This window comes from Pyrgilauda ruficollis, unplaced genomic scaffold (genome assembly GCF_017590135.1).
Source record: "Pyrgilauda ruficollis isolate IOZ18807 unplaced genomic scaffold, ASM1759013v1 scaffold70, whole genome shotgun sequence".
In the NCBI taxonomy this organism is placed as follows: Eukaryota; Metazoa; Chordata; class Aves; order Passeriformes; family Passeridae; genus Pyrgilauda; species Pyrgilauda ruficollis.
Genome location: NW_024528822.1, coordinates 1,681,401 through 1,695,607, shown reverse-complemented (window position 1 = coordinate 1,695,607; position 14,207 = coordinate 1,681,401). Strand labels below are relative to the sequence as shown.

At 37.1% G+C, this 14,207-nt stretch overlaps 1 protein-coding gene across 5 annotated transcripts in view; it reads right to left on the bottom strand.

Annotated features, from left to right (window-relative positions):
* Positions 1-14,207, bottom strand: part of ARID4B (AT-rich interaction domain 4B) — an 88,196-nt gene that overhangs the window by 14,383 nt on the left and 59,606 nt on the right. For 3 of the 5 annotated variants that reach the window (XM_041485478.1, XM_041485480.1, XM_041485483.1), the window contains one exon: positions 4,366-4,611. The exons of the other annotated variants lie outside the window; for them this stretch is intronic. In XM_041485478.1, coding sequence (XP_041341412.1) covers positions 4,366-4,611 — 246 coding nt within the window. The remainder of the gene's footprint in view (positions 1-4,365; positions 4,612-14,207) is intronic. 5 annotated transcript variants of the gene reach the window in all.

Below are 14,207 nucleotides of genomic sequence, written 5' to 3'. Positions count from 1 at the left end.
CACTAAGGTGTGACAGTCACAGTTGCAGGCCAGAGCATTTCCTGCTTTACTCCTGCCTGCATCCAAAACAGCAGGCTGACACTGTGAGGAGGCCACAGAAATCTCCCATCTTCTCCAGGGACTCAGCTGCCCCACACTTCACTCCTTTGCATCACACAGCTCCTTTAACTACTCACATATCTGATGCAAATGGTTTGCCTAAACCTGGGACAACTGGACCCCAGGCTCAAACAGATCCTGCAGAAAAGATATATTCCAAGCCACAGTTGACAGCCTGACCCTAAATTACATTCTCCTCCCCTGCAAGACAGAGAAGCACCCTGAAAGCTTTATCTAAAATGGGGTGTGTGACTCAGACTAGAGCCTCTTTCTAGAACTGCACCTGCTAACATATGAACACTTACTTCATCACTAATCTTACTTTGGACAGTCTGTTCACAAAACAAAAATAACCCAAAAAATATTATCAAAAAAGTTCTTCAGCTCTCATTACAAGAAGCATGTACTTTCAGAGGACCTGGGTTGCTTTACTGCAGTGCTGTCTTTCACATGTACTAGCTTCACCACCCTGAAGTGAGCAGATGAGAGTGGAAAGGAAGGAGATAATATGGGGAGCTGCTCCTAAAAGAGGTACCACAGATTTCTTTGAAAATCAAGATGGGGGGTTTAATAAGGAATTATTATTTACTTATTTTTTTAAACCAGGTTTCATATGAAGACCTGGAACGCTTCCATAAAGAAAATCCCCTTGCCTTACCAAAATGAAGACAAAGAAGAGCACCTTGCATCAGAGTCTGTACTGATACTATTACATTCACAGGCACTACTTGCAAGACAAAATGCACCACAACATACTCTCAGAGACTGCACAGTCAATCTTCCACACAAGTACTAGAGGAGAAAAAAGGAAGGAAGCATACTTGTCCAGACTAGATTTATGCTAGCAAATGTAGCACTTTTCTCAGAAGGACAGGTGACCTCAAGGAGCTAGTAAGCCTTGGCAAATTCACTGAAAAGGTCCAGTATACTATCTGTAGCTGCTAAAAAAAGAGAATTAATTTTTTTTTTTTTCTGTAATCAAAGAAAGGAGAAAAACTAGTCTGATACTCAAATACTGGGATATTAGATGGGGATTCTAGGTTGCCTAATTTCTTTTTTTTCTTTTTTTTTTTTTTTTAATAATCTCTCCCCTGCCCCCTAATGACATACGTTACTCTCTAGGACCAGAAATTTTGCTGCACATTTAATTTCAGTATTTGACTGTGAAGTATAAAATTTGTATATGAAATAATGCTTCAAAAAACTTAAGGCAGAAATTAGTATTTTCACATGCAGATTTCTGAAGGAAAGAAGTGTTGAAAATAGTAAGTCTTAGCTTTAAACAATTGAAACATTCAAGAATAACATGTCTTGTGATGTTGTACCATAATGACACACAGTTTCATCGATCTAAATGCTTTTTAAATATGCACCCTCTAATTACTGGGAATACACTGCAGAAGAAAGTCACCTCGAACACACAATGAACTGTTCTTTGCACTGGGAGCTGAAGAATAAAATGGAAACAGAAGGAACTGGCATCATAGGCCCCAAAGAAGTTTTAGTTACCTATAAAACACATATGTATAAATTACACATTATTCAGAACATCACTGGTCTGTCAGAAGAAGTTTCTGTGTATTTCTCTGCTTTTTCTGGTTAACACATGGTAACATAAACAGGTGCCTCTAACAGGGTAGAGATTTCTACCATTCCCTTTGACTGCAAGTCAGGCTCCACTGAACACTACCATTCAGAGACCTTTACCAGAGACACACATCACCTGAATCTCAGAAGGTTACAACAAGATCCTTTAGCATAATGCTGTACAGCTTCTCCACTTTCTATTTACTCTTTAAAACAAAAAAAAAAAGTTCCACAGTTCTTAATGTCACTGTTCCAGAGCATTAAAAAAAAACCAAACCAAACTAATGAGGTTGAGTATAAAGTTCACCCAACATCATTCCAAGTACCCTAAGGAATGTGAGCATGCCCACACAAACAGTTATCCTGAATTCCAGACTGATACTGAAATTACTTTGTGATAAGAACCTTTAGTAGTTATTTAGGATTTCTGCTCCAACTTATGAGTTTAAAGAACAGGCCATTAAATGGTATACCTGATTGCAAGGGGAAATGGGAAAGTCAACTTTAAGGAGCAGAAGAATGACAGAATTAAAAAAACCCTGGATGACTAGCAAATCCTAATTCAGTACATCCCCTGTACTGTACATACAGTACTTGTCCCTGCTAAGTAATCTTCAATGAATAAGGAGGGAAGGGAATTGCTTCCTACCCAGCTAAGGCAGTTGCTTTTCCAGGTTGTCACTGACTGAAAGCCAAATCAAGCTGTTACAGCCTACAAGACTAGCCTTCACAATATTAAGCTGTCAAAGTATTTAGATGCTGGCTAAAGCTGAGGCTTACACACTCTATCTGTCAAATAAATAAACTTAAGTAATTTTACATGTATGAAAAACATTAGCCACATTTAGCAGAGTCCATGCACAGTCCCACAGCTAAATCTCAATCACTGATGTATTTTTCAGTGAAGAATCCTACTCCCCCCCCAAACCTTTTCAGAGGGCTCTTTTGAAACACCAGGTAAAAATATAAACTCAAGTCCTGCTGCCAGAAAGACCAAACAATCAACATTCCTTACTTCTCAAATGAGTTCAAGTTAACTAAAAATGCTTTTATTGTAAAACATATCCTAGTAACAGAAATAACGCCTCTAACATCAATCTGCAGATTTGCTTAAAATGAAGCATTAAAAATTTAGAATCTTGATTTCTCCTTTAAGAACTGGGGTGCTGGAATCTCCAAGGTGAAGAAGACTCATTTCTGACTTCTCATTTCTTCAGATTTGAAGCAGTACTGCTCAAGTAAAATTCTGATCATTTCACCTCACAGCACGGATAACAGCATGATATTTGCTCCAAAAGAAAAATAACTTCTATGCTTACACGTGAATTCCAAAACAAGAGTTTAAAAGCAAGAAACCTCTTGGAATGGTACACACAGTAGTCTTCAGTGAGTAGGATGAAAATTTCAGCAAATTGCACTCCAAGGGAGTCCTCTCAGTAAGAACCGGACCAGAACGCAAGTCACACCCCAGCTCCCACCTTGAGCAGGCTGCATCTCCCCTCGTCTCTTGACTTCACAGCCCACTATGCTTACAGACGTTGCCTGAAGACAGTTTATGTCAGATCCTATTTCTGTAGATCAATGTAGATCAAAATTCTACAGAAGATCGGTACCAGAACTGGCAAGAGCGAGATTCCTCCTCGGCAGCAGTGCCTGGATCACCGGGCCGTGATGCAAAGAGGTGAATTCAAGGCAGCAAGAGAAGCACTGCACTTCTCTGTCACCTTTGCTAGCAGATCTTGCTAGAACTGCGTAAATGGTATTTGTCCTGCCATCTTGGCCAGAGGCAGGATGCCCAGATGACAGATGAAGGTTACAAGAACCTCAGCTTTCCCAGAAAAGGAAAAATAAGAAAAAAGTACCTCAGACCTGTTTCAGACTTTGGGGATTTTTTTTACAGATAGTGATGAAGTTTAAAAGGCAATATTTAAGGACAATGAGCAATTATGTGGAAACTGAGGAAAGGAGCAGACATGTTTATAAGCAGCTCAAAATTTTTAGTTTTCTCTACTGTTTTCAAAGTTGCTTCAAGTTTTAAAAGGCAAAAAAGAGGTCTGAAATAGCAACAGAAATACTTCAAATTACCTCTATTAATGCTAGACTAAAGACAATAAAAAACATATGCTCCTCCTATTAAAGAAAGCATAAGGAAGCCACTAGGCTAAGAAGAGTCTGGCTGGCAGGGGAGGTGGGCTAGGGAGGATAGATATCAGATCAGATGAAATGCAGTTACTTGCTGCACACTTATTTGACACTAAGAATCTTGTTGTTTCCCAGTTAAATACCCTATTGCTGGTGTACTCTGTGCTTCACTGACAAGAGTGAGCTCACTCAGCTAAATGCACTACTCAAACACTGAATCAGAGAAAATTGGCTTAAGAGAGCCAGAGGAGGAACCTGAAAAGAGTGATGTGTCTCTTGCATGGGAAGATCTAAAAGTAAGATGGGGAACAAATGAAGCCTTCTTTGAACAAGTCATTTTAAGATGATTTTCCAAGTAACTAAAGCCCTGCATTTATATAATGATAAAAATCTAAGTTTCATACAGTACAATGACCTTCACAGAACACCAATACTGAAAGTTTAGGACTCAAGATGTCCATTAATTTAGTTTTTAAAATTCATAAGTGTATTTGAGAAGTAATTCAAGAAGTAATCACTAACTAAAACTCAAGTTACCTCACGTTCCATCCACAGTAGTGCACCAAGTAAAGGACTTCTCCACCTTCGATGTCAGAATCTTTAATACTAGCTTCATACATTTTTTGATTTTTCCCTCTTCCATACCGCACTTGGACTTTCATGCCTGGTGGATAGCATTCAAACTCTTCTTCCTCATTGTTATTGTTGTCTTCTTCCTCCTCCTCCTCTTCCTCCTCCTCTGCTTCTTCTTCATCTTCATCTTCTTCCTTATTCGTGTCATCTCTTGAAAGGTTTAAAAAATTGTAGAGTTAATATGAGATACTTCATAAGCTTTTCAGTTCCAAACCACATATATTGATAAATATTGTGGATGCATTAGAGAGTGGGAAACAGGAGGCTCCAAATATGTGAAACTGTACTACAGCTGAGTAATATCAGCAAAACAGGATATAGCAACACACACAAAATCCAGTGACTGTAAGGTGCAAAAGTGACTAAAAGAAAAAAAAATTCCATCAAAATCTGTATGAGTAGAAGTTGTTCAAACTCATCTTTATATGATTCTTGCATGCAGTGTCGTTGTTTAAATACAATTTACTCACTTAAAAATTAATTATTTTCAATATAGAGAAAATTTTCTAAATTCCATTTTTTAAGTTTTACAAATGTTTCTTGAAACTGGCTTCTCAAAAAAATCCTTGATTTGTTATAATGCATAAACTCTGTCTCAACAGCTTGAAATTACTGCAACCACAACCAGATTTTGGACAAAAAACTCCCCAACACCTTATGTGACTGTATTAGCAAATTAAACAACCTGTGCTAATTTATGACCTTATCACTCCTTGCCAATTACACCAGAAATATTCTAAATATGTCAAACTTGCATTTAATTACTATATAAATACACAAGCAGGTGTTCACTGCTTTCAGAAGTAAGCTAGTTTTGAAGACATCTTTAGCTATTTTGGACCAATTTTCAGAAGCAGTAAGAACCCACAAATCTTGCTTGTTTCAGTCAATGGCAGCCACAGGCTGCTCAGTTATCTGAAAATTATCTGCAATCAGCTTAAAGAGGCAGAGTAGATTACAAAAGTAATGGGGGAAAATATCTTCTAAACTTAATTAGGTTTATAAAGCAGCATTATTGGCCCTCGTACCATTCTAATCACACACTCTGTGCAACACAGAACAGATTTAGTTGCTGACTAAATTCACAACTGCAGACTGCCAACAATAAAAAAAACCTGATACACGGAACAGGTATGTTTGGCTATCTCGATAAGAGAGAATGTAAGTACTGCTCCAAGTCTGATTCACACCAGTATTTTAGTTAAGCTCACCAAGAGGGAAGTCTGTATTAATAATATAAGCCTTTCCATAACATTTTCAGTAGAAAATACTCAGATAAGCCAAGCTACTTTCTCTCTGCAAAAGGATGCTCCTTTGCAGAAGTAAAACTGCAGTATTACTATCTAGTTAGCTGGCAAAAGGTAATTCAGAACAATATGCTAAATTCAACTGTAGTATAACCACACTGATTTAATAAAATTACTTCAGAAATGAATGTTGTCACAGATATGCATAGACACACTAAATATACAAATACATATATGTATATACACACATGTGCATACACACTGAGACAAAGGCTAAAAAAATCCATCTTTTTCTGTGACAAGTCACAGAAGACATATCTATTCAGGTATATATGGCACGGACCCTACAGTATAATTCAAGAAGGCCAATATTTTAATTTTAATTTTTTATGTATATATGTATGTATATGTATAAATATACACACACATACACAAAGTCTTGGCCTTCCAGGAGATATAAATACAGACAGATAGATAGATATAGAACTATACGCTTTCACTGAACTACTTTGCTAGTGAAGTTAAAACCACCTGAGTTAAAAATGCAACATGAATACACAGGATTTGAAAGCTCACTTATGGTAAAATTTACTTCCCAAGGAAATCAGGAAAAAAGGTGCCCAAAGATTCAGATGAAAAATCCCTGAACAGAATTCCAGAGTTAACAATAAAAAGCACCAACTAATAATTTAAATTATTTTAAGTTATACTCTCTGCTGCACTAAACAAAAATTCCTAGCCAATTTCAGTTCAATAGGTATTATCATACAAAAGCTTAAAAAAACAGGATCAGAAGCAGAGCCACCACTGCTCCAAGAACAAGATGAACTTTTGATTCTCTGTTACTAAGTACACTTCAAAACTGCAGTGAACCAAATTCTGCCTTCTTATTTTTTTCTCTCCAAGATCTAGGGGCACAATCCTCGAACGCTGTCTGCGAAGTAAAGTATGCCTGTGCTGGAGAGTCAGGATTTTCCAGACACTGGCAACTATGGTGCCCATGACTTTTGGAAAGCTGAACAAATTTCGAGTCTCTCCCATCTTGGTGTCCCAACATATCCTACAAAGACTGCATGAAAATACCAGAAATTGGTACCTTCTGCAAGAGATGTGTGAAACCATCATGGTGAGTAACTTGGATGGTCAAGGAGATGTGAACAGCAGGCTGAACACAGGTGGAGGGCATGTCAGGAAGCAAAATGGCAGCAGAGAGGGCTGCAATTAAAAAGTGTTCTAAGGAGTGACTTGGTTAGCAATCATAAGCTCAAGGTTTTAGGAAACCAAACAGAAGCAAAGAATGTTCATAATTTTTGAGCAGAAAAATCCAACACACTCATATAGCTCCTGGAACAAAACAGCAACAAAAAAACCGCAACACAAAACCCAAGAACACATACCAACAGTTGCAAGGAAGATATTGTCTTATAATGCCATAAATAGTTCAAATCTGGCAGTGCAGACAAAGGGGAAGCCGTGACTGCCACAAAACTGAGATTTCTAAGAGGAAATAGTGATTGTAGGCATCCAGAATGCACAGTCATAACTTCATGAGTCCATGTATGTATGCATGAGATCACTGAATTTTCTTCAATGCTGTTTAGCCAAAATCCCATTTGGGGGAAGGGCATGGGGAAAAGGTAAAATAAATTAAAAAAAAAAAAAAAAAAAAAAAAGAAAAGAAAAAAGAAACAAACCTCTTGGCAGCAGACAGTAATTGTCAACTTAAAACCAGTACCGAGCAATATCTACCACAAAGCTACAACAATATGAACAACCCCCAGCAGCAGCTGATGAAACAAGGCAGCAGCAGATGTGCATATACACTGCACAGGAGACACAGCAATACAAGTGTAACTGTTCCAGAATCCAAAGTATTACCAGAAAGCTTATCAGGACTCAAAAACACTACAAATTACAACCACAGACTAAAAAGAATACCCTCACCCCATCTCACAACGATTGGGAACATAAACCTTCAGAAGCAAGAAATTAATGAATAAGAATGCAAAATTATTTGTTAATAAAGTAAAACCATTAAAATGTTTAGACGATACAAATATTGCTTATATTAGTTTCAAATGACAAGGCAATATCCTCAAAAGGCTAAAACCACACACAGTAGGTCACTCTCAGTCAATAGAAGATTTAACACCAACAAGCCCATAATTAAGTGCATTAACAACCGGACATAGTTAATAAATGAAACGCTGCTGCTCTTACACCACTCAAGAAAATGCAGCATCATGCAAGTCTCTTTCAGCCCACACTCTCTGGCACAAAACATGAGCTGTAACAAAGCCCAGGTGAAACCTATGAGACAGAGTGTGGTTTGGAACATTATACCTGCCTCCTAGAATTCCTGTTTTGCAGCAAACCTAACCCTAACTCCAGTATGCTTCCCCTGATGCACCACACTGGTACACACAGCAGGTGAGATGGCACATGAAAGATTATTTTTTTCAGGGGTTATTCTAAAATTTGAGGAAGCAAGATTATTTCAATTATTGCCTTAATTAAGTCATTACAGTTAATTGAATCACTAGCAGAAATAAACTTTAGTATAACTGACACTTCAAGTTTAGGAATTAGCTTCTATTTTTGTTTCCTGCTTATTTTTTTCCCCTTTTTCTCATCCTAGAGCATAATTTAACCTCTACTTCTCATAATACAGAGCTGAAAGATGTTCAGTCTGTTTTCACATTGCCGATGTATTAAGATGTATTAAGGTGACCTTAAGTTTTAAGGCAGAGAGGTCATTAAGACCTTTACTCATGCCTTGACAATGAAATCTCATCTTTAATTACACAAAATAACATCTCCCCAAAAATCATCACTATTTGTCTTCCCTCTTGTTCTGTTTTGGTCAGGATAGAGATTATTTCTCCTTGGTAGCACAGGATGCACCAGGGTGGGAGGCAAGTGAGCCAGTATTTGCATGGTACACGACTGACAGCTGGGTTGAACCACAGCACCTCTGAAGTTACAAAGAAAATCTGAAAATAAAAGCCCCAGAGACTTCTGTCTGCACACAGAAAGTTGGAATAAATGCAGTTAGGGTCCCTTGTCCCAAGGGAAGGGGAAGGCACTGCCTTGATCTGAGTCACACCTGAGTGTAGTACAGTACCCTTCAATCATGCAAGCACATTGCCTGTGATCAGTGTGTTCCTCTGCTGCCAGACAGGTGAGAGGACCTCACTTCTCATCATTCAGCCACATGCTGAAACGTTCCTCAAAAGGATAAAGGCTTGTTCCAAAGTCTGACTGAAGAGTACAGCCCTTCCTGGTTTTACAGTACTGGTTCACATTCACCTTGGAAGCACCCAGTATCTGATGTGTGTTTAAAGACTCTCCCACACATGTAAGCCTCAGTGACAGCCATGGTTAATAACCTGCACAGTGACCATTTGCTATGGAAACTATGATGGCAGAACCACTTTTCCCAAATCAGATGTCTCCATTCCATTCAATACAAAGAGCCAGTACATTTACACCACCACTCCACACTTTATTGTTGTGACATTTGCAGCTTATTGCTGTATCAAAAGCAATCATTGTATGTATCAGTCTGGATTCTATACTAAGGGAAAAAAAAATCAATTAGACTGTTTCTGAAAACATGACTATGCAATGAACTTCTTGCTTCACACAAAGGCAGCTGAAATACATAAATAGATCACACATCGCAAATAAGAGCATTGAAATATATTCCTATAAATAAAACTACTAAGTATGGTTCTTAAAAACATTTTTCTTTAGCATACACACCAACAATCTAAGATTCTGAGCATACGTTTACACTGCACAAGCATTGAGCGTGACACATTGTTCTCCGTTTTCCCAAGCAAATCAATTCCACATCAACTTGAATCAAACTGGAGAAAGCTATCTCAATATATAGTTCTGAACTCTTCAGAAGCGAAGAGATATGGCTTTCATATAAAATATTCTACACTCCAAAAGATTCTAACCTTCTTGCTATCATTTCATATCCACCACCACAATGATGTGTCATTTCAAGAGACAAGGAACAATGTCTTTCTCCCGTATGTGAAATGGAGCTTCTGACTATTATATAAACCCACTGTAAACTGCTTTCAGAAAATCCCTAACAGGTGTTATCAGAAAATTTAACTCTTGTACAAAAAGTTTCAGCAGCAGAACAGGCACAGCAGGTAGTCCTCTTACCCCACAGGGGCAATACCCCTTAGTAAAAAGGTTCATATGAAACAATGCCCATCTTGACTTAGTTTTCAATTACTGCTTTTATTATTCCTAGTTCCCTTCTACTGCTTACAGGAGGGGAAATGTTACTACTGCATGAAAGATGCACATACAGCTTTAAGATTTTTTCCTTACATGTGAATGAATGGCTGATAGACTTGAACAGAATTAAACCAAAAACTAAATGTTTAGTATTTTCATCTTGTAATATTGTCAAAATATGACAGTACCAGCTGCTAGAAAACCACACCATAAAGACCTAAACCATCAGTATCAGACAACCAGAAGTGTTTAGGTTTCTAAAGCATTCCTTAAGGACATTCATTCATGCATTCCTTGGAGAAAATAAAAAAATTAGACGGTTTTCAAGAACAAAAAACAAATAAATTCAAGAAATTTCCTAAGGCCAAAGAAGGACTTGTGAGAATGACAGTCTGATGAACAAGAACAAGGTAAGATCCAGTAATGGCAACCCTTCCTGGTGTTAAGGCAGCACCTCAGCCGCCAGAAAGAAAATACAAGAACAAAAGCTCTTGCTATGTCCATGTACTGGAATTGGGATTCTTAAAAGAATTTTGCCTGGGCACCTCAAAAATCCAAATACTATCCATATATAAGTCTGCGGCAAATTTTTGTGGAGAAGCAAAAATTACCCAGATTCTCAGCATTTAAACTTTCATTTCAGTATGAAGTTCTTGATAGTGGTCTGTTCCAGGTGCCTTGGAGCAAAGTGTTAAAACCAACCAAAAAAAAAATCGCAATAAAAAACTCCAAAACCAACACAGAAACTTGGAGTTGAATTAACTATCTGGGGGGGTGGAAATCTTACTAATATTGGTTATATAGCAGTTAAGCCACACTTCCATTTCCAAGCTGCACCTACTATGAAATTTTTGAAGATTTACCTTTCATTTTATTAGCCTGTACTAAAAAAACTCACACCTTTTAAAATCTCCGCTAGGCTTCTGGCCTCAATCTCTTTGGAACATATTCAATTGTCTACACTGTTCATTGTGTAGAAAAACAGGTCCATTCCCAATTTGTTGACTTTGACTCAAGTGTTCAACAAGTTAAAACAGCTGATATTACTGGATGCTACAAAGGAAACAGCACACCACCTATGCAGTGCTACATTTGAAGATCATGACTTCCACAACATCAAGTTTGTAGGAACTTCTGAGAAGAAGGATTTTGAACTTTCTTATTTATTGGCCAAGTATAACTACTTTTTTTGATGTTATGGAAAAGGATGATTTACAAATCAGTTTTGTAAAGGACCCTCTGGGACAGATATATTACTGGCTTTTTTAAAAACTTGATTTAATGACCACAAGTTCTACAACCTTTGTCTAGCACAGGTATCTTCCACTAGACACAGGAAAAAAACCCCAAAAACAACAAAGCAAAAAGCGAACAAGAGAAGGATGTACAGAATAAAGGGCAAGGTGCCCTTTGAATCTTTACTCTCAGTGTCCTCAGACACACAAGCAGGAAAGAAACTGGCACTCTGGGGAAAAAAGGAAGAGAAAGTTGAGCCTTTCTTCCTCTTCATCGTATTGTTAAAGTCTGTGTAGATGGAACCATACAATTCAAGTGGTAGCAATCTCAAAGGTTTGAGACACATGGGATTGCACAGAGAAACAAAATCTGTAGAAAATAAACAGCCCTGGCTTCCAGCAGTATTTCCTGAGATTTGGAAGCTGAGAGTTACATCCAGTCCTCCCATAAGAAAGTCAGCAAGAAGAAACCCAGAAGTTTTTCTGTCCTCATGGTTCCTTGCATCTATAGACAAATAAGCTACATGAAGATGTCCAAAGTCCTATAGATATAAATGCAAATAGAAAACCCTAAAAGTTTGCCTAATATAACATTAGATTTAATTTGTTAGGACTGTGAAGGACAAATGGTCCATAACTTTAAAAAAGTGCTAGAAAGACATTTTAAATACACTAAATAACAAAATTTCAGTCTGACTTTCACACTGATCTATTTTTATTACATTTTGAGTATTGGTGTGTGTGATTAATTTCCACCTAAAAAATACCTGTTTTCACTTTGCATTTCAGTTCAACAAAGAACTCCAACCACAGCATCTCCACCTTTGCATAAGTTCTGCCACTTCTAATCCATGAAGTTGGGTATAGGGAAGTGCAACATCTAATACAATGCCCCATAAATTTCCTTTAAGCCTTTATGGCATAAATGCTAAAAACATTATTTAGCACTTAGGATGAGAGTGACATTTTTAAAAGCTCTTTAAAGCTGATACAAGTGCATTTTGTACTCTCTATCAATCTGAGAGGGTAGAAGGGAAAAGTAATCATGCTAACAGTGCTACTACAGTAATACTGCTTATAAATACTTACAATTACCCGCTATAAGTGTTCAATTTTTGTAATTTAAATTATCCCTTCAAACAGCATACCTCCCAGCAATGACCACATCACCACCTACACCTCTTTTTAGAGTTATGCTTTCTATTCTAAGCAACTCATTACAATCTTCCATGAGTCATGATAGCAAAAATATTAGTTGGAAGAGTTTTCCACTGGGATGAGTAAGGAGGAGCAGAGGGAAAAGAATTCATTCAATTGCTATCAGGTGAATTGGGAAAACTTAAAAGGAAATTCTCTACAGATTTTTGGTTTTTTCCTAAATAAAAAATAAGAACACTAATAACATTTTTAGTGTAATAAATAAGGCAAATTGACATGAATTGGGATTAAAAACACCCCAACTTAAAATAATAAAATTAAATGATTACTGAAAAGCAAATGCAGCTTCTAATTTTTCATGTACCATTTACTGCTGCAGCATGGTAAGCATGAAGCCACCATACTTTTCAGGTATATAAATAAATAAAAAGTAACATCACAAACATACACATATACAAATACAGAATTTAGGGAACTTCACAAACTGCTATTCTCTAAGTATGGCAAAGTTATCTATCTGTTTAGTTCCATATTTTTAAAGCAGCATTGTAAAATCATTCTTTAATAATTCTGAAAATCTTGCAAACCTGTTAAAGTACAACTCCTCTAGTTCATGTTAAAAATAGCAAATGCAGCAAAGTCCAGCAATTAGTATTTTAAAAGAGAAAAGCTTACATAGGATACAAACAAAATCACAGCCATAAAGAAAAGGCTCTTTAACTGAGCTCAGGTGAACTTGGTTTTTCTGTATTCTGCATTTCTGAGTTACAGAAATTGCCAACAAAATCTCACTGAAAATATTCAGGAGGACAAAAACATTTTACAAAAGGATCATTCCAGAATCCACTAAAAAATCAAAGTCTAAAATAAAATAAAAGTAAAAATAAAATAACTACTACCAATGAATCAGAAATCAATATACTAAACCATTACATTCTGGCCACAACTTTTAATGGGCCAGAAGAAGCATTAAGAGCTAACAATATTTAGACAGAAGATCAAGACAAGACAGCTGATCTACTAAACAACAAAATTGCTGGAATGAACAAGGGAATTACTGGTCAGGCAACAGATGGTATTAACTACAAAAAAAACCCAAGAAAACCCAACACATCCCTGATATACATATTGCTGTGAAAGTATAAGGAGGTGTCATTATCTGCTTTCCCTTTTGTAACAGCTTCTCCCTTAAGCATCTGTTAATGGGTTTTATTGAAGACAAATACTGTATTAAAAGAGATCTATCTGACCTCTAAAGGGAATTGTTGTGTTCTTCATACTGAAATCATACTGTATGAGAGTTTTAATTGTAAGAATACAAACTGTAAACACACTGGGGATTAATGAGGACTACATTCTGGTTGTAATTTTTTTTTGTGTGGCTGCTGAAAAACACTTGTGAGATTTTCCTGAACTGAAACAGGAAAACCTGCCCATTCCATGAACCAAATGATCCACTCAAACTCATTGATTTGATGGCCCTGATCATCCCTATTATTTCCATCTCCTACTTTCAAAACACCTGTCTGAAGGTCTGCACAAGAGACTCCTGCCAGTACCAGGCAGCAAGGCCATTAACGGAGCAATGCAAGGTACTTCCATCTTTTCCCATGTTACACACCCCTGTCCAAAAGCAAAAGCTGGAAACACATTTGCCTTGTACCAAAATCAAGTATGAAAATACTCCTCACAATGATTCTGATATTTTTGTATTAAATCAAATAGAGACCTATGATTTGTACATTCTGCTCTCACTCAGCTTACATTTAGGCCTGGAACCTGTAAAACTTAAGCTGCCTTTTCTTTTAAAAATAGATCATAATGACAAAGTTATGAACACATC